This window comes from Vanellus vanellus (assembly GCF_965231255.1).
Source record: "Vanellus vanellus genome assembly, chromosome: 9".
Classification (NCBI taxonomy): domain Eukaryota; kingdom Metazoa; phylum Chordata; class Aves; order Charadriiformes; family Charadriidae; genus Vanellus; species Vanellus vanellus.
Genome location: NC_138914.1, coordinates 5,120,327 through 5,139,798, shown reverse-complemented (window position 1 = coordinate 5,139,798; position 19,472 = coordinate 5,120,327). Strand labels below are relative to the sequence as shown.

Sequence of the window (19,472 nt, the reverse complement as noted above, 5' to 3'; positions counted from 1 at the left end):
CCTCGATTAAGAAACTTCAGGCGTCGCTTGGCTGCTTTAGTCAGAGACTCTGAGTGGGGCCGGGACCTCGGTGCGGATTCCCTGGGGTACTTGATGCCTATGAACTGTGTTTTAACTGGGGGCACTTCAGTTTTTAACCAGATAATTTTTAACAGCTTTGCAGGCTTTGGCAGTGTTGAGAGGGCCCACGTAGGCTGTGGGACTTAAAGCAGCGAGTTGAGGCATTGGGGTTGAGAAGAGCGTGCACTTGGCTCGCTATTTGCGTTTAAGCAGCCTAAAGAAGCGTTAAAAAGCGGGAACTAAGTTGTTTTTTTTAGAATTTAATCCGGAGGAGTTGTCACCACAGCGCGGGGGGGACGCGGCCACCCACGGCCCGCCTCCGCCATGACAGGCCCCGGGCCGGAGGGCGTTGCTCCGCCCCCTCCTGACGTGTCGGGACGGCTGCGTGCGGTCCTGTTTGCGACGTGGAGCCCGGCGGCGCGCATGCGCGGGGGCCGCACGCCCCGCCCCGCCCTCCCCTCCGTGCACAGCCGAGGCCGCGGCCGCCGGCCCCGCCGCCGCCGCCGGGGAGCGGGCTTTGAGGGCGGGTCGCCCCCCGCCCGCCTCTCTGCTTTTCGCCCGGTGGTGCCGCCGCCACCGCCGCCGCCGCGCGGGCAGCGGGGAGAATGAGCTGGTTCAACGCCTCGCAGCTGTCCAGCTTCGCCAAGCAGGCGCTGTCGCAGGCCCAGAAGTCCATCGACCGGGTGCTGGACATCCAGGCCGAGGAGAGCCCCTGGCCCGACGCCGTCATCCCCGACTACGGCGACGGTAAGCGTAGGCAGCGGCGGGCGGCCCTGGCCGTGCCCCCAGCCCCCCTGTGTGGGGCGGGCCGAGCCGCCGGCCTCACGGCCTGCTGCCCGGCCCTCGCAGCGGGGCTGGCCGGGGCGGCGCCTTCCCCTCACCGTCCTCCTCCTCCCCCTTCCCCTGTCCCCCCGTAACCCGGGCCGGGGGTGACACTTGTGGAGGTTTAACCGGCCCCTCCTATCCAAAGCCCGTTCTCCAACGCCGGTGGTGCCTCTCGTTCCCCCCTGGCATGCGAGGGAGGCACAACACCGACAAAAAGCTGAGGAAGCCTCAGCGGTACAAGCAGGACCTGGTGGTTGTCACCAGTGTTGACCTTTTGTGGCGTGGGTAGCACTGTGCTTCACGCCCGTACTTCTCAAGGTGGTTTTTTTGGGGTTGTTTGTTTTTTTTTTTTTTTTTTTGCTGAGGGTGTAATAGGTGATAAAAACCTTATTATTAATAAAACAGGGGAAACCATGGTCTTTCAGGGGCACGCATGGATTCGCTCTTTGTGACACAAAGAGCGGAGTAGAAGCTGAAAGCCTGGTCCACATAAACCAAGTGAATTTTCCACTTTATGTGGTATTAAGTTCATAATCCTCCAACATCTGTTGAAAGGAATGTGTTGGTGGAAAAATTGTCACAGCTTGGTTATGAGGAAGTGTCTCCTTTGTATGTGCGCTAGTGCAGAACCTGAAAGAATGGTCAGTCTTGAATTGCTGTTTGGAAATGAAAGAGCAGAACGAGCCCTCTTGTTAGAAACCTTTTTTTTTTTCCATAAATAATAGCTTACAGATAAGAATGAATAAATAAGAGGATGGGAAACTAGGTCGTCTGGAATCAGTGCAACTATATCTAGAATAAATGTATGTATTTGTAGGATGAGGTTATTTCCGGGTATACTCACAGCAGAGTTGGACTTCTGAAAATTGAAAACTGCAAGAGTTGAAAGTGTGTTCTAGGTTGGCTGCTTAGCAAAGTGTACGGTCAGTTTGGCATGTCTTCGTCCCTTTGTGGGAGCAAGGGCTTAGCAGTCACTTACATAGTCCAGTGTTGTCTTAAGTTACAGGAATTGTTTATAGAAGACTCTGTTGTGCTTAAGTTTCTTAACAGTTTGGACAAGTCTACAGGTTTTTTTTTAAATTTAATTTATATCTTAGTATTTATAGTAGTTCTGTAATTCATAAGGAAATCAGCAAAGATCAGCCTGCATCTGTTTTTCAGGGAAAACATATTTGTTTATAAATGCAGTCAAAATATTTTCTGAATGTAACAGTTCATTCACAGGGCTTTTTTCGAAGCTATTGAGTCAAGGACAAGGTAGTAATAAATCAGATGTTTGTAGTATTTTTGTTAATGAGAGCAGTAATTCTTTGAATTTGAGCCTGAGGCCAATAGGTATCAACAGTTTCTGAAAGTGGTAGTCTGCTTTTAATGTTATAACTTGACATTTTTTTAATAGATGCTACTGTATAAAGGGAGCTTGTTTTTAAGTAGCCTAAAATAGGATATAGTTACATTATCCAGATTATGTTTGTAGGTACAAAATAAAATTGGATGTTGTTTTTGACTTATCTCTCTTACTTGGGATGCTACTGAAATTTGATGCTGAAATTCTTTTTATCCTTGCTGTTCCTTGTTTGTCCTGGAAAACCTGCAAGAAATACAATAATGGAAACTGTTGACGTTGGTTTAGGGTAGCTTCAGAACTAATCAATGTTCTGGTTTAACCCCAGCCAGCAACTAAATACCATGCAGCCGCTTGCTCACTCCTCTCTGCTGGCTCCCCTCCCCATGGGCTGGGGAGAAGAATTGGGTTGGGGGGAGAGAGGGAAGTTAAAATGCTTGGGTTGAGATAAAGACAGTTTAATAGGACATCAAAGGAATAGAAAATAATAATAATAATAGAATATACAAAATGAGCGATGCATGGTGTAATTGCTCACCACCTGCTGACCAATGCCTAGTCTGTCCTGAGCAGTGATCCTGAATCCTTGCCCCCAGGCCAACCCCCATTTATACGCTGAGTGTGATGTCTATGGTATGGAATATTCCTTCAGCCAGCTTCTTCTGTTTGTGCTCCCTCTCATCTTCAATGGGAAGTTGAAAAAGTCCTTGACTGTTTAGCAACAACTAAAACCATTAGTGTATTATCAACATTATTCTCATCCTAAATCCAAAACGTAGCACTATAACTATATCAGCTGCCAGTAAGAAAATTAACTCTATCCCAGCCAAAATCAGGACAGTATTTCTCTGCAGGAGAAGAAGAAAACTGTCATCTTATCTGGGCTGCTGACAATGTGTATTGTCAGCTTCATGCTGTTGCTTGGTGTGTGACGAAGAAGAAGAATACAAAGCCCGTCACAAACTGAAAGGGCAAGAACCCTTATTGTGTAAATTCCACAAATATTTGAAGCCCCCCCCCCCCCCCCCCCCCCCCCCCCCGTTTTCTGTAATGGTCTGTGAAGTATTTGTCTGTGTGCTACTGGCAGATAACTTTTAAGATCTTGTAATTGTTCCCTCCTTTTGTAATCTGTATAATTCTCTACTTTTGAACTACAGTTTTTTAGATTGTTTTGCTTAGCCTCCTCTCCCTGTAGGGAGCAGGAGGCCACATTACCTTTCGCATATTTCCTTTGCAAAGGAAATGCCTGCTTTTTGTGCCTGAATAAGCTTCAGACTTACAGCTTTTACAGCTTTTACAGCTTTTACAGCTTTTACAGCTTTTACAGCTTTTACAGCTTTTACAGCTTTTACAGCTTTTACAGCTTTTACAGCTTTTACAGCTTTTACAGCTTTTACAGCTTTTAGAATGCTGTGTGGGCTTGTCTCCTCTTCCCAGACACTTTCCTCCATATTCTTTCTGAAATTCTCACTCTTGGATTTACTGGTATAATTTGTGTATGTTTTCTTTCTGTCTTTGCTTAAGTTACTATTTAACAGGGAGGGAGGAAGTTGGTGACAGTGAGGTACTCCTACTTTCCAGAGGTGCCTCTGTCCACCTTAAGACTTAGAATTACTTTGTGTCTCCCTTAAGCTGCTTTTGCTTTGTCTAAAAATCGGTTCCAGGCTTTGTAAGGGAGTAGTAACAAAAATGATGCTGTTTGTCATCACGTGTAATATTCACTTTGTTATATGGTACCGAAAACATTTTTTTTCTGAATTGTTGCATCTGAAAAGACAAATACTGAAAAATAATACATTTTATCCGTTCTTGACCTATTTCTTTTTTTATTATTGTAGGAACAAATTCTCTCATAAGTGGAGGATGGGATACATCTTCCTGGGGCTTAAGTTCAAATACAGAACCACAGAATCAGCCAATATCGCCAACAGCAATCACTAAGCCAGTGAGGAGGACGGTAGTAGATGAATCTGAGAACTTCTTCAGTGCCTTTCTCTCTCCGACAGATGTTCAGAGTATACAGAAAAATCCAGTGGTGTCCAAACCTCCAGCCAAATCACAGCGACCCAAAGAGGAGGTGAAAAGCACTTTAAAGGAGTCTCAACACTCCAATCAGCTGGAAGTACCAGTGACAACAGAGGCAGAAGTGAAGGATTCCTCTGTAGCTGACCTAGTGGACTTGAAAAACCTTGATATTCCTAAGGAAAAATTAGAAGAGACTTCTGTGCTTAAATCTAATGCCAAGCATGAAGAAAGCACAAATGAAGTTACTAACAAAAAAGTGTCTGCTCTAAATCTGGAAGTACCTGAAGATGCTCTTAATGAAAAATCCAGTGTAAGAGGGGATGGAACAGGAGGTGGACCGGGTAGCACTTCACAGCCTCTTAATGCAGGTACAAAAGACATGGGTTTGGAAACTAAGGAGCGAAAGACTGAGGACAGGCAAAGCAATACACCGTCACCTCCAGTTAGCACTTTCTCCTCGGGGACATCTACAACTAGTGATATTGAAGTTCTGGACCATGAAAGTGTAATAAGCGAGAGCTCAGTAAGTTCAAGACAAGAAGCTGCAGATTCAAAATCCAGTCTTCATCTAATGCAAACATCATTTCAGCTTTTATCTACATCTGCCTGTGCAGATTATAATCGTTTAGATGACTTTCAAAAAATGACTGAGAGTTGCTGCTCCTCTGATGCTTTTGAAAGAATTGATTCATTTAGTGTACAGTCTTTAGATAGTAGAAGTGTAAGCGAAATAAATTCAGATGATGAGTTATCAGGCAGGGCTTCTGCTTCAGCTTCTGTCGCTGTCAGTCCTTCTGCGTCAAAGGCAGAAATGGTTGATACCCTGAAAAATAAATCTGAAAGCTTGAATGATACTCCTGTTTTACATGCTGAGGAAGCCGAGATGGAAGAGAGTGGGAGAAGTGCAACCCCTGTTAATTCTGAGCAGCCAGATGTTTTGGTTGCTACTGTGCAAACTGTGGAAGAACAGATTGTGGAAGAGGAGACTGAGCCGCAGCAGGATGCTGTTGAAAAATTGTTAGAAGAGGACACTGAAAAGCAAGAGCTTAAAAAGGTAACTGTAAAACATGTTTTGCAAACACAACCTTTTTTCAAACAAATGAAACTGCTGTCATCTCTTTATATAGGTATTAGTTTCACATTACCTGAATTAACTACTTGATGCTGAAGTACCTTACCTCATAGAAAACTGTCCTTGATATTCTGCAGTGGAATAATACTGGTGAAATTTCTGGCCAAAATAGTTTTGGGTTGCACCCAATCCACCTAGCTATCACTGCGAGTTGTGAGCAGTGCTAGCAAACAGGAAGCCTTGATAGGTCAAAAGTGTTATTTTAATTCTTTGGTGTATTTTTTTTTCTGTGAAAGGTGGAGTAGATTCCGTGAAGTATTCTGATTTGAATTATGAAACTACAAGCCTTTAGTATTTCAGCAATAATAAAGATAATATTTTGCAAGCATTTTTTTCCACAGACTTACAAACTCTCAAAATTTGATTGTATTCCAGGAGCATAATGCATGTTCTTTGAGGATAGCAGCAGTTAGTGTAAATAAGTGCTTTTTACTAGATAAATTAATGTTTGCTTTTAGCAGAAATAATCTTTACTTTTAAAATGAAGGTACACTAGGCTTTTTAATGAAGAAGAAAAGCATAGTTATGGATAGTGAATAGATTAAAAGAAATTTGTGTGGCTAGTTTAAATGGATGGAATGACTAGAAATGTGGCAAAGTAGGATACTCAAGTGTATGGAATGCTAACCTGGAGCTTTGAAGCCGTGTGTTTTGTCCAGTTCTTCCAGCATATTGTGTGCATTTTCCATTTCCTTTGTCACCTTCCTGTCCATCTATTCTTGGTTTTAATTTCTGAGCTCCTTTGATGTGTTTTTTTCCTGTTTTTTTTTTTTTCATTTTGCTTTGCTCGTAGTCTGTGTGCCTAATATGTGGCATAAATGGGCCCTACCCATGGCCTTGCCCTGAGACATGTTTGTGATACTGGTGCTGTTAGCTAATAGTAATAAGGGGAAAGCAATTGCTTATGGGAGTTCATAAAACCCCAATGTGATCTGTGTTTTAAGGAAAGCATTTTTTAGTGTAAATGATGCAGAATGTCACTGTAAATTCCTTAGGGAACTCCAAAGCCATGGACTGTTATCCATAAGTTTTCCTAACTTAAATGGTTATACCTTGTGGGAAACAGTGATAATGGACCACAGCAAATTTTGTCTTTCATTGGCCATATTGAGCTACACTTACAGAATCTGTTTCATTTGCTTATGTTTGTATATTTGCATGTATGTTTGTGTTATTTCTCTATATTTAGCTTTCCAAAATCTAGTGTTAAAAATGATTTTGATGATGTGAGCTAAGAGCTTTTGACCCTGCCTGAAATTTTTCTTCCCTCATCTCATTTTCTTGTCTCATCTCATACTCTTTTGCTGCTTTGTGCTAACATTTAACAGAAGAGACTTTCCAATGTAAATTATTCTGTGATTCTGTAGAGTGGTATAAGGAGCATTGGGAGTCTTAATGGTTAATGGTAGCTGAAGTTTTGTAGGCTATCAGGTCTGTTTAAAAACTTAATTTATAATTAAATATAACTGTGATGATTTTCTTGAGGAACTTAGTTGAGCCACGTGTGCTTTCTTAGTAGATTTCTAGACCTGTAGAAAACAGGTGTCTTGTGTTTAGATATTGCTTAGTTCTAAATTAACGTGGCAGAAACATGGTAATCTTCACTGATTTTTACCTCAAATTCCTAAAAACATTAAGTTCAGCTTTAAATAGTGCTGGGAGGGAATGGTGGGGGGAAAGGGGAAGCCTGCCCCTCTTGTGTTTTAATTGTCCCATTCATCTGATCTTTATCTGTAAAAACATTGTCCAGATGATTGATTCATTAACTGAGAAACTGGAGAAGAGGGAAATACAGTTATTAAGTACTAGTAAAGAAAAGGCGCGCCTGGAAGAAGCTTATGATAACCTAAAAGAGTAAGTATGAAAATATACACAGTAGTGGGTGTAACTGTAACTTTACTGTAATACAAACAGTAGACAATATTGTAAAACAAGTATCTTTATAACTAGAGCAAAGGTTGCAAGGGATGTGCACTGTTTGGGAAAGGTGGAAATAGTGATTGCATGTACAGTGATGGTATTTTTTTAAAGACGCATTACTTCTTGGGGCCAAGATCCCTTTTGGGAAGAGGCTGGTGAAAGATTTTTTTCAGTAAGTAAGCAGTAGGAATGACAAACAGGTGTGTAGAGTCAGGCTTGGTTATTATTAAAGAACTTTGCTGTAAGACTGGATTCAGCTAGTAAGGGAGACTGACGTTTCTGATACAGATGGAGGAACTTGATTTACTAAGTAATATGCTGACTAAAATGTAGGCAGTGAAAGAGTGGTAGAAGGGCTGGTTGTAGGGAAAAACCTGAATTCATTATTTAATACAGTTAAAATTAAAAAAAAAAAAGAAAAGTTGGATTTACCAGTTTACTGATCAAATATCATTTACTTAATTAACGTAAAAGTATATTAAATCATTTGTCCTGTATGTGGTAATCAGAAAGAACTTGATTAAGGGGCAAACATTTAAGGTAAATCAAGCATTTAATTGTTTTCACAGGTAAATTACTGAATTAACAAAGATCTTTGATTAGTGTTTCTAATATGGACATGTTTCTTTGACTGATTAATGTGTGTAAAATAAAAAACAAAACACATTTTCAAAGCATTTAAGACAGCCTGTTGCAAACTGCTTGGAATGTCACATAACCATGCAAATGTTCTGAAATGTTAATTTTAAATGTAGTGAAATGTTTAGAATGAAAGAAGAGAGCAGTAGCCTTTCATCTCTTAAAGAGGAGTTTGCTCAGCGAATTGCGGATGCTGAAAAGAAGCTCCAGCTAGCCTGCAAGGAAAGAGATGCGGCGAAAAAGGTAATTTGGCTTTGTAGTGAAATTAATATTTATTATTTTAGAATAAAATTAAATTTCTTGAGGTAGATTCATAAAAATTAAGCTAGGGAAATGCACGAGACTAACAGGTGCTATCGCATGATATTAGTAACTAGCATAAGCTGATTCTGGCCTGCCAGACTGCTTGTTGTTTCCTTGTGTTGACACATGTATTCTTGCAGCTGTGTTAGGGAACTCATTTAAGTTAAAGTTAGTCTGGTTTAGGGGGAAAAAAAGGTTTACCATCTGCTTTCATTTCCCTTGTGCCCATATATCGGCGTGAGGAAGAAGAATCGCCTGAGGATGTAGGGAAGTGGCAAAGAATGGGAATGGCTTCTTTAGAGGATTAACTGGTAGGGAAATTAGGGACTGAAGATGGGTTGGTTTGAAATGAGCAAAGAAGTCTGCAGCAACAAAGTTTATGGAGTTTAAAAGTTCTTGACCTGGTATCACACCATTACATTTCTCTAGCTTATTGCTAGTCTCCAAAAAGTAAATTAAAATCTGTAACTGGAGAAAAAAAATTCACAGTTGTTTTATCACTGTACCTGTCACTGTTGTCGCAGTAGTAAGTTGAAATAGAAAAATTGTCTGATACTTGTGTGTGAAAGTAACAGTATAGTTTTAGTACATTGCAAAAGTTTAAAGTATAGAAAGTGAAATGGAAGGAGTTGGAACAAGTTGTACAGAGAATTTATGGAGTCTCAATCCTTGGAGCTTTTACAACTTGATGGAATAAGGCTCTGAGCAATCGGCTTTGATCAGATAATCTTGAGTTTCATTCCAACCTAAATTGTTTTCAGAGAAAAGCCTTTTGAGAGGAAGTGGAGAAGAAAAAGGTGATCAGTGTAACTTAATGTGCATTTATGCATAAATATATTTTAATCAGTGGTCTTAAGTATTTTATCCTATTATTTAGGAAGTAAAGACTATTAAAGAAGAATTGTCTACAAGACTTAATACTAATGAAACAGCCGAATTACTGAAAGAGAAAGAAGAGCAAATCAAAGGATTAATGGAGGAAGGTGAGAATTAAAAAAAAAAAAAAGCAAATATTTGTAGAATAATATGAAATGTACTGCCTTCACATATGAGCTGCCTTCTAAGGCCAGGCTGGATGGGGCTTTGAACAACCTGGTCTAGTGGGAGGTGTCCCTGTTTATGGCATGGGGGTTGGAACTCAATATTCAAGGTCCCTTCTAACCTAAACCATTCTATGATTCTTTATGTGAGAGGAAAAAAAAAAACCAACATTATTTGAAGCATGTTAGATATTTCTGAACATTGAAGCCATCTAGTTAACAGGAAAGAGCAACAAGAGGGATCAGTCAGAGGTGGCTAGAGGGGTACTTTCTGCAGCATGCATTAAAGGTCCTGTGAGGTACAACCAGCGTGCAGTACAACGCTCAATGTTCCATTCAGCAGAAATCTAAGTAGTGCATTATTCAAGGCATTTCTACAGTGTCTCCCTTACTACTTTTTAATTTTGAAAGTAAAATGTAGTAACTAAATGAACAGGCCAGTTTGATTGAGGGCAGGTTTAGATTAAACATTAGGAAGAAATTTTTCACTTTAAGGTTGGTGAGGCACTGGCACAGGTTGCCCAGAGAAGTTGTTGAACATCTCCAGGGATGGGGCCTCAAGGCCAGGCTGGACGTGGCCTTGGGCAACCTGGTCTGGTGGGAGGTGTCCCTGCCTATGGCAGGGGGGTTGGAACTCGATGATCTTCAAGGTCCTTTCCAACCTAAACCATTCTATGATTTTTTTTTTTTCCTGATATGATGAGTTCGTTTGCTTTACTTTCAATGTCTTTCACTTCCTATTCTATGTCGCTATAGCTTAGTATAGTAAGGTCATCTCAGGATAAAGTGGATTTAAAACTTAAAAACTTGCATGAAAAAATATAAAAGTATTTTGATATATATTTGATTATTATTTTCATGGGACTGAAGAGCAGGGGGAGGTGTGAATAGAGACAGTTCATAGAATAACAGCAATATGCACTAGCTTTATGTTAATTTTCTGCACAGGAGAAAAACTTTCCAAACAGCAGCTGCACAATTCCAACATTATTAAGAAATTAAGAGCCAAGGAAAAAGAGAGAGAAAATATTAACACAAAACAGAACAAAAAGATAAAGGAATTGGAAGAGGAGTTGCAGCATTTAAAACAGGTGAGAGATAAGAAGTTTGGGGTTTTTTTTTTTTGTTGTGTGTGGGTTTTTTTTTTAAAGGCAGAGTAGACTTTTGGTGAGGCTTTAGATAGAGAAGTCTCTCAGAAAAGAAAAAAGTCTGTATTTCATATTACTGGGAATTGAGATGTGATTTCTGGGTGTATTCAGTTTACAGCTGTGGTCAGGTGTCTCTCCAGCTGCTTGCTTGCACTTGTGATGCTGATTATCAGGTGGGCTGACCAAATTCAGTTCATTAAATTTCAGTTGGAAAACCTGTACCAGAAGAATTTGGGCAGATTTTTTTGTTCAGTTAGTGATGGAATCAAGACTTTAGAGGCAGCAGACCCAGTATGAGGAAGTATGTGAAACTGTGGTGAAGAACCCCCTGTTCTGGGGAAGGCAAGGGAGCAAAACCTTTCTATTTTGGTGAAGTGTTAGATTAGTTTAGTTATTTTGTGTAAATTCATCCTGAATTGGTTGCCGTGGTTGTTGTTGGCCTCAGATAGCGTCATCTACCCCATGTGCTGGGATTAATCTCATGCTTCTTGTTTGCACACTAATAGGTGCTTGATGGCAAGGAAGACCTTGAGAAGCAGCATCGAGACAGCATTAAGCAACTGAACAGTGTTGTAGAGCGACAAGAAAAGGATCTGGCTAAACTTCAGGCAGAAGTGGAAGACCTTGAAGAACGGAACAGAAGTGTCCAGGCAGCACTTGACAGTGCATACAAGTAAGCATGAGTTTGTGTGCTTGTCTTCAACCATACATTAAGTTGCTGTGTCTATTTCTTGTGCAGTGCTTGTGAAATGTTAATATATGACACAGTTATTTCCAGTCACTCTTGGCATTGTATAAACTGTAAATGCATTGCTTTTTTTTTTCTTTTTCTTCCTCCCCAGGGAACTTGCAGATCTTCATAAAGCGAATGCTACAAAGGACAGCGAGGCACAAGAAGCAGCCCTAAGTCGGGAAATGAAGGCGAAGGAGGAGCTTGGGTTAGCTCTGGAGAAGGCCCAGGATGAAGCACGGCAGCAACAAGAAGCTTTGGCAATTCAGGTGGGTCTTAAATGCAGTGAATAAAATTTTTTTCATTGAACAGATGAACATACTTGGATGGTGTGTGCATCTGACATAATGAACCAGATGCAATATAAGGTGGAACTCATTTTTGAGTGCTTAGCAAATAACCAATCAATTTCTTTCCTGTGAACTTGTTCACTCTTTAGTGGTAGTTGTGCTAGGCTTTAAAATATTAATTTTATTTAAGAATACTTTTAATTTTACTTGTCTAAATGAAGTGACTCTGACAGGCTCTATGTTAAGTTTGTAGTGGTCTTACCATGATGCAAAGTTCAAGAAATTTAGTTGGACAAAATTTTTAGTATCACACAGTATCACAGTATGCTAGGGATTGGAAGGGACCTCAAAAGATCATCTAGTCCAATCCCCCTGTCGGAGCAGGATAGATAAATGAGTGTAACTATTTGTGTGCAAGCAAAACTTAAGCTTTTAACTTGTAAACAGACGTACCCTGTGTAACAGTGTTTAAAAATGGTATAGGACTGTAGCAATGAATAGGTGGTACTATAACTTGTGGCAAGAGATTAGTGATGATGTCTTGTTTATTTAGGTGGCAGACCTGAGGCTAGCGCTGCAACGTGCGGAACAGCAGGCAGCAAGAAAAGAAGACTATTTACGCCAGGAAATTGGTGAACTACAGCAGGTGCTATAGCAAATAGAACATGCCAACTTGTATCTGCAAGGAGGGTTTCTGAAAACTGAAAATTAAATGCTAGCATCATGACATTAATAGCCTGAAAAAGAGGCTTTCGTTACCTGCAGTATTTGTCCATTGTAGAATAACAATAAAAATATTAAAAGAAACATTTTTTAATCACGTATTGAAAACAAAATCATAAGTTTTATGATGCTTTTAAAATGTAACGCTATCTTTCTAGTGTAAGACAAAGTACAGCCATTAAGTTTGTAATAATCTTCTAAAATTGATAGCAAATGTGTTTTAAATTACTCTTTAGCTGCTTCTTAAGAATATTTTCCTTATTCTTAAGGTCCAGAAAATAGATTGTTGCCAGAATGCTTCTGATGTCCAGAAGGCTGTTAAAATGTAAATTTCTGGACTGTTGCTCTATCATGTATCTAAAGATTCTAGGCTTCTATCTGGAAATTTCACCCTTTATTGTGAGTCTCAACTTAGGAATTTTAGAATGTAAAGCGACTGCTACGTGTTTAGTTGAATTCTGTATTAATCTTTTAATCCGTCATATGATTTTAAAGCTTAGTTGTATTCAATTTGTGGTTTCAGAGACTCCAAGAAGCAGAGAGCCGGAACCAAGAACTAAGTCAAAGTGTTACATCTGCTACACGGCCGCTTCTCCGGCAGATAGAAAATCTGCAAGCCACACTGGGAGCACAAACCTCTGCGTGGGAAAAGTTGGAAAAGAACCTTTCTGACAGACTTGGTAAGATGTTTTTAGCTTTTACTAAATGGTGAGGTTCTTGATTAAGATGTGAGATGGCTGAAGGTAAATGAAGAGTGCTTGACACTTGCCCAAAGTGTAGGTGGTAGCTTAGGAGAGATGAGCACAAAATGCTTTTCTGTAAGGAAGTGGTATGTGGGGTATTCTCCCAACATTCTTGGACACGTAATTCTCTGATTCTCTAAAACACAGTGTAACACGAGACTGTAAAATAGAGGTGTTAAGATGTACGTGTCCTTACAGCATCTAAAGGAAGGATGGACATTGAGGCACTGGAAGAGCAACAGCATTTTCAGTTGTCAAGCCTGGGGCTTAGATTCTGTGTTGTAAAGGTCTGAATCATTTACTTGCCAACTGCATCGGTAATGAGACACAAATTTGTTGATACAGCAGTAATCTATTATTTTAAATCAAAAAGGCATAAAATGCCCAAAGGTGGACCTAGAGAAATCTCTTCTTTTCTGGAGGCAATCTGTAGTTGCATATTGCATTCTGAATGAGTACAAGGTCTCCTCATTCTGCATTGCTTTGCTTTTCTAACTGTATGGTGGAAAATATTTGATTTCCTTTGCAACAGAAAATAGGTCTGGGGTTTTTTGTTTGTTTGTTTCCTTTTGTTTGAAAAAGAAACATTAGTTTAATCTAAAAAATCTCAAGTTCCATTTTGATGCTTAAATAATTGGCCCGTATTATAGATGTTTAACCTAAAAAGTTAAATTCCATGTTTTTCTTTACTTAATATTAGGTGAGTCTCAAACTCTTCTAGCAGCAGCTGCTGAGAGAGAACGGGCTGCTACAGAAGAACTTCTTTCTAATAAAATTCAGATGTCTTCTACTGAATCTCAGAATAGTCTTTTAAGGCAAGAAAATACGCGCCTTCAGGCTCAGCTAGAAGTGGAGAGAAACAAATTGAAGAAAATGGAAAATGAAAACAGTAGGTGAGTTGTATTTTTGGTTAACAGCATTGCTTTAAAATAGTAGTGATAGAGTAAGCTGTCTCTGACATAACTGTCTGCAGCAGATCTCTTTGCAGGGAAGACTTGATTCTTTTGAGTGTTGATAAAACTATGCAAAATGTTGACAGCTATTGATAAAGTTGCCCAACTTGTTAAGGATATCTTGTTTCATGCTAAAGATTGAAGCATGTTACTTTTGTGATGTTTGAAAGCCTTGGAATTTGTTTGTTTTAAAAACATGAATCTAAAGTAAACACAGAATACTTGTTTATTGACTTTCTCTACCTCTTTCTTTCTTCCATGTAGGTATGAGGTTGAACTAGAAGGGCTTAAAGATGAGTATGCAAAAACCTTGGAAGATGCAAAGAAAGAAAAGGTATGGCCTACTTCAGCTTTCATCTATGTTATCATTGTAGCCTGAGCTAACAGGAGGATAACAACCTGTGTTTATTTTTATAGACGCTGCTAGCTACTCAGTTAGAAATGGAGAAGATGAAAGTTGAACAGGAAAGAAAGAAAGCAATTTTCGTGCAAGAAGCAGCAAAGGAGAAGGTACTAAAGCCTAGCGCTTCTGTTCAATGTTATTGATACTATCAATATTTGAGTAGATATCTAGAACCTGAAACTGTCGGAAGCAGCGAAGTGGAGTCAGAGCAGTACAGTATATACTCTCAGCCTAGGCATGAGGGACCTTGCTTCCTCTTTATTGTGACTGCCTTTTATTTCGAGCAAAATAAGTGCCTGTGTTATACTCAATGAAATGAGCCTTGAATAGTCTATTTAACCTGAGAAGAGACAAAATGTGAATAATGATTGTTTTAATCTTTTGATTTTTTTTGAATGCTCTTGGATTCTTTTTCTTCTGAAGCTACTTGTTTTCTTTGCTTAGACTACTAGCATTGCTTCCACTGAATTCCTGGTTTGTGTTTCACGTGCCTGTGTAATGTACCACATGCTTTCCAGCTTAAGTCACAAGCCACAGAACAGTCCTCAATAGTCAGTAACTTTGTTACTGCTAATTAGCAGTTGATACGCAAGTAAAACTGTTTCTATCACTGGTTTCTTACCGTCTCCAGTTCTGAAATTTAAGTGCTTTATCCTTCAGAGGCTAACATACTTTCAGATGCTGCCTGTAATAAGAGGTCAGTCTGTTTGGAATGTATATCAGTAAGGTATTAGCATGTGAGAAATCTCAGGATTTCATTCATGCACTTCATTTAAAAAAAAATAATAAATGTTAACATGCATTCTAAAAAGAGACATACTTCTGGGTTTAGGATATTCTTCCTGTAATACATTTTGGCATACATAACTGCCTCTGAACCTCCCTTGGCTACTTGAAAGAGAAATTCTTCTTGGTGTAATTCTGTCTTCATTTCCTGAAAAGTCTGAGAACTTGAGTGTAGGCTATAAGTGTTAGTAGCACAGTAATTTGTCACTGTTAAACTTTCATACGTTCTGGGGATGGGGGAAGCGGAAAGGTTATCTGTCACATTGTGTTCTATAGTTGTTGGTGGAAAAGGGCAGTCTGTTCTCTACAGAATCTGTCTTTCACCACCTTGCAAACATTTTTCTTTATCTAACCGGTGATGTTGTGTGGGTTTTCTTTGTTTGTTGGTTTGTTTGTTTGTTTTTAAAGGATCGGAAGTCATTTACTGTTGAAACTGTTTCAAGTACTCCAACTATGTCACGCTCTAGTTCCATAAGTGGAGTTGACATGGCAGGTCTTCAGACATCTTTCCTGTCACAGGTATCATATATCAGTTATACTGGCTTTTTTTGACAGACTGCTTCTCTCCTCTTCAGTAAGTTTTATTAATGTAGAAAATAACTCTTCAAGAATATATTGGCCTTAAACAAGGCAATTGCTATGCAGAAACGTCTAAAAACTGCTTACGAGATGTCTATGATTGTAAAACATCTGTGAAAGATAGCATGAAACTACAACTTTCATTGCAGAGTAATAACGCACATCTATTGGTACGGAGTTCACATGTCTAATTTCATCTAGAAGACTTGAATTAACACTAGTAGGAGTCAAATTGATTTATTTTTACTAGCAATCCTGTTTTAGGGCACAACACTGCTCCCTAGGCAGTATCATTGTGTTTTGGTGTGTGTAAAGTCTACTGCTTCTGCTGCTTTCCTGCAGATATGGTTATAAATGTCCAAGTTAAATGGCAGTTGTATAGGTGACATGAGAACTTGCCAGTAAGGAGCCATCTCAAATTGTACCTATCCACCATAAGCTTTTGTTTTAAAAATAAACTTTAAGCATTGAAATGCTTGCCTCGTAACAGTATAATTTTAAATCTTAAATGACATAATACTTCAGGAGAGGGAAGATTCCAAAGGGTGCACATTTTTTTCTTAATTTTAAGCTTCTCTAACCTTTTGTTTGTAGGATGATCCTCATGATCACTCATTTGGGCCAATAGCTACTGGTGGGAGCAATCTTTATGATGCTATAAGGATGGGAGCAGGTTCAAGTATTATTGAAAACCTTCAATCACAGCTAAAATTAAGAGAAGGAGAGATTGCACATCTACAGGTACTGTAGTTACTCTTACATAACTAAATACAGCGTTTGTAAGTGTAAATAGTAATGTAATCAATATTGTATTGTTGGTTTTATATTAAAAAAGCTTGGTCCCTCTCTTCACAGCAGAGTGCATTCACTCTTCCCCTTTCATGACAATTCAGTTAACCGGAATAGCTGCTGGAGGTATGTGTAGGGATGAGCAAGAGAAGGATTTGTTGCTTCCTTTTTTGTTTTGGCAAGGACCTATCCAGAGAACTGAACTTGTCTATCTGAAAAAGGAAAAAAAAAAAAAACCCAACCAACAAACCACTTATCAGATTTCAGAAGAAAGTAAGAGTGCTTCTGAGGTGTGCTGTTTCACAGTCTGGCTTAAGAAGAAGCCTTAATTACCGTATCAAAATATTTTGATGTGACGTTTTATAAATATGGTAAATTCTTTCCTCCTCCTAATTGTTCAAAGTGTTTACCTTAGCTGGAAATTGGAAGCCTTGAGAAAACTCGATCAGTAATGGCAGAAGAACTGGTTAAATTAACAAATCAAAATGATGAACTTGAAGAAAAAGTGAAGGAAATACCAAAATTACGGGCACAGTTAAAGGTAAGTGTATTTCTGTTGTCAATTTGATGTAAAATTGACATATTTGGGTTTTTTTTTAGGAATACTCCTATCAGTTTAGGATTATATTCAAATCTGTCCCTAATCGTAAATGACTGGAGAGCCCGGGGTTTTCTTTATATGGTAGAATCTGAAAATGCCTACTCCATGACTAGGTAGTCACTTCAAAATGCAGTTGCTAGAAATGTGTGCTGTGCATAAGATTGCATGCTAAGTCAGGGAGCGAACATTTTTTTGTTTCTGTCATTTAAGACACTTGTCTGGAAGTAGCCTTTTCAGTAAATGGAGCGTTTTAATAAATAGCATGGATTTATGAGAGTTTGATGCAGAAGCTTAATGAGCATGCAGTAGTGATACAGGTAGTAGGACAAATATTTTAATCCTCTGAATGTTTAAGAACTGACATTGAGATGTTGGAAATAGTTTTAGAATAACTTTGGAAACAATAATTGTACTATAAATACATAATGTTGAATTCCCTGATGAAACACTTCACAAACTGTGGTCATTCCTGTAGTAAAACTTAGTGCAGTTTTCTAATGGATTTTAATGCTTATAGCAGTTGAACTTCAAGGTGTTTCAGTACATCCTCTGAAGCCAGCACTAATTCTTTGTAGTCAAGGGTCTTTGTCCGGCATATCTTCCTTTTATATGTAGTGTATAAACCCAGCCATATTCAGAGAGTCAAAGTATAAAGTATTTTTGTAGAGTTTACTATGTGCTTCATTGTAAAGTAGTTATACTTCGATAAAATGGTACTACATTTATTTTCTCTAGTAGTGTAAAACACTATCCTAGCAGCAACTTTTTTTTTCAAGTTGAAAAACAGTCAGATAACAAACTACATGTCCTTGCAGGATTTGGATCAAAGGTACAATACAATTCTTCAGATGTATGGAGAGAAAGCAGAGGAAGCTGAAGAACTCCGGCTAGATCTCGAAGATGTGAAAAACATGTACAAAACTCAGATAGATGAACTTTTAAAACAAAGACAAAACTAATTCCTGCTGGGACATTAGATAACAGATTGTAAAGATAATTGTTTATGTAAATGCTGAATTTAAATGTCTTGTAAAAAAAAAAAAAAAAAAAACCAAAAAACAACAAAACACCTGTATTATAGAAAATGTTACTATATAATAGAGTTCATATGTTGACAAAAAAAATCAATGCTTTAAGTGTCTCATACTGTCTGCAGTTAAATTATTTGTGCAATATTTAAATTTTTTTTCAGTCATCTTTTATTTAAGTTTTTGCTAAACGGTGGATCATTTTACTTGTAAACAGTAGCAGAAATGATGATTGTTACCTCATGAGACAGCACTGGAAGGCATGAGTTTTACTAAAGCAGCCCTTTACTCATAAACTCTGTATACCTATGAAAATGACATCAGAAGTCTTTCTTAAGCATTCTTAATATGAGTTTTTCTAAAATCTCATCAGTTAATTTTTAATAACAAAATAGCAGTGGCTTGCTGTCTGAAGCAATTGGTGGATTTTTTTATGACAGGAAAATCTCATATTTATACTCGCAATGCCTGAACATGTTAGGACGATAATTCTCTATTCTTAGACAAATCAGATTAGTCTATTTCACACTAAGTCCTGTAAAGCAGACTGTGAGACTCAGATGAGACTTTTTAAATTACAGCTTCATCTTGTCTGTTGTTTTGTGTTGTCTCATGAGCTCTCTAGAGACAGCAGCTCTGCTTGTAATTCTGTGTTTAATTTTAACTCCAGATATCTGAACTATTCAATATTTATTCTAGGGTTGGATGATGAGTTTTAACAGTAGCTAAAATAGTTCAGAAGAATGCAGAATTTTTTTTTTTAAATTAATTGCTTCTGCTCTCATGGTTCCTTGTATATAAGTAGCAAGGCTTAGATTTTTTCCATAATTGTACTGTGACTTAATATAGTTTTCAAGCAAGTCTCCAGTGGCTGCAAAGTATTTCTCATGCCATTCCTTAAGCAAGGTATTGGTCAAATAGTGTCCACGTGGCATGACGTTGAGCTGCATTTTCAGTAGTGTCAGAGGAAACATTTGAATTGGACTCTTGGGAATGCTGAGAATTGGAGGAAGAAGCTTGCGCCTTCCTCTCTGCATTCCAGACAGAAAATATTTTGCTACATCTCAGAACAGTAGCTGTGATATAGGTACTCCTGTGAAATACGCAGCAGTTGAAAATTCTTTGCTTATCATACCATTGCCTCTATTGTAAGAGGTTTCTGCCACATCTGTGCACGTTGTAATGTGTGTTGGAGAACTCTCTTCCTGCTTGTGTATTCAGTAGACTGAGAGAGACAAAGGATGTGAACGATGAGAAATTACTTCTGGAGAAAAGCCTCTTGGTAACATGACTTTTCTACGGGTGTTAGGGATTTATTCCTCATTGGGAGAACAGTTAGTCACTGAAGTTAGACAGGCAAGGGTATGTTCATGGAAAAGCCTAGTTCAGTTTGAAATTCAGGCAGTTATT

General features: G+C 38.8%; 1 protein-coding gene across 1 annotated transcript; it reads left to right on the top strand.

Moving 5' to 3' along the window:
* Positions 1-650: 650 nt before the first annotated feature.
* On the top strand, positions 651-18,101 carry TMF1 (TATA element modulatory factor 1). The gene is made up of 17 exons (XM_082487504.1): positions 651-807; positions 4,069-5,309; positions 7,138-7,241; positions 8,063-8,189; positions 9,127-9,232; positions 10,238-10,380; positions 10,944-11,110; positions 11,280-11,436; positions 12,011-12,103; positions 12,704-12,860; positions 13,624-13,816; positions 14,141-14,210; positions 14,294-14,386; positions 15,474-15,584; positions 16,239-16,385; positions 16,849-16,974; positions 17,850-18,101. The coding sequence occupies exons 1-17, from the start codon at positions 666-668 to the stop codon at positions 17,991-17,993; spliced, it is 3,321 nt and encodes a 1,106-aa protein (XP_082343630.1). The 5' UTR covers positions 651-665; the 3' UTR covers positions 17,994-18,101.
* The last annotated feature ends 1,371 nt before the right edge of the window (positions 18,102-19,472 follow it).

What these genes read in the sequence shown, in the direction of transcription:
- TMF1 (XM_082487504.1), top strand. Translation starts at nt 666, where the DNA reads ATGAGCTGGTTCAACGCCTCGCAGCTGTCCAGCTTCGCCAAGCAGGCG. An exon ending in AAGAAGCTTTGGCAATTCAG is followed by an intron (nt 11,437 to 12,010) that starts GTGGGTCTTAAA and finishes TTGTTTATTTAG; the next exon opens with GTGGCAGACCTGAGGCTAGC. An exon ending in GAGAGATTGCACATCTACAG is followed by an intron (nt 16,386 to 16,848) that starts GTACTGTAGTTA and finishes TGTTTACCTTAG; the next exon opens with CTGGAAATTGGAAGCCTTGA.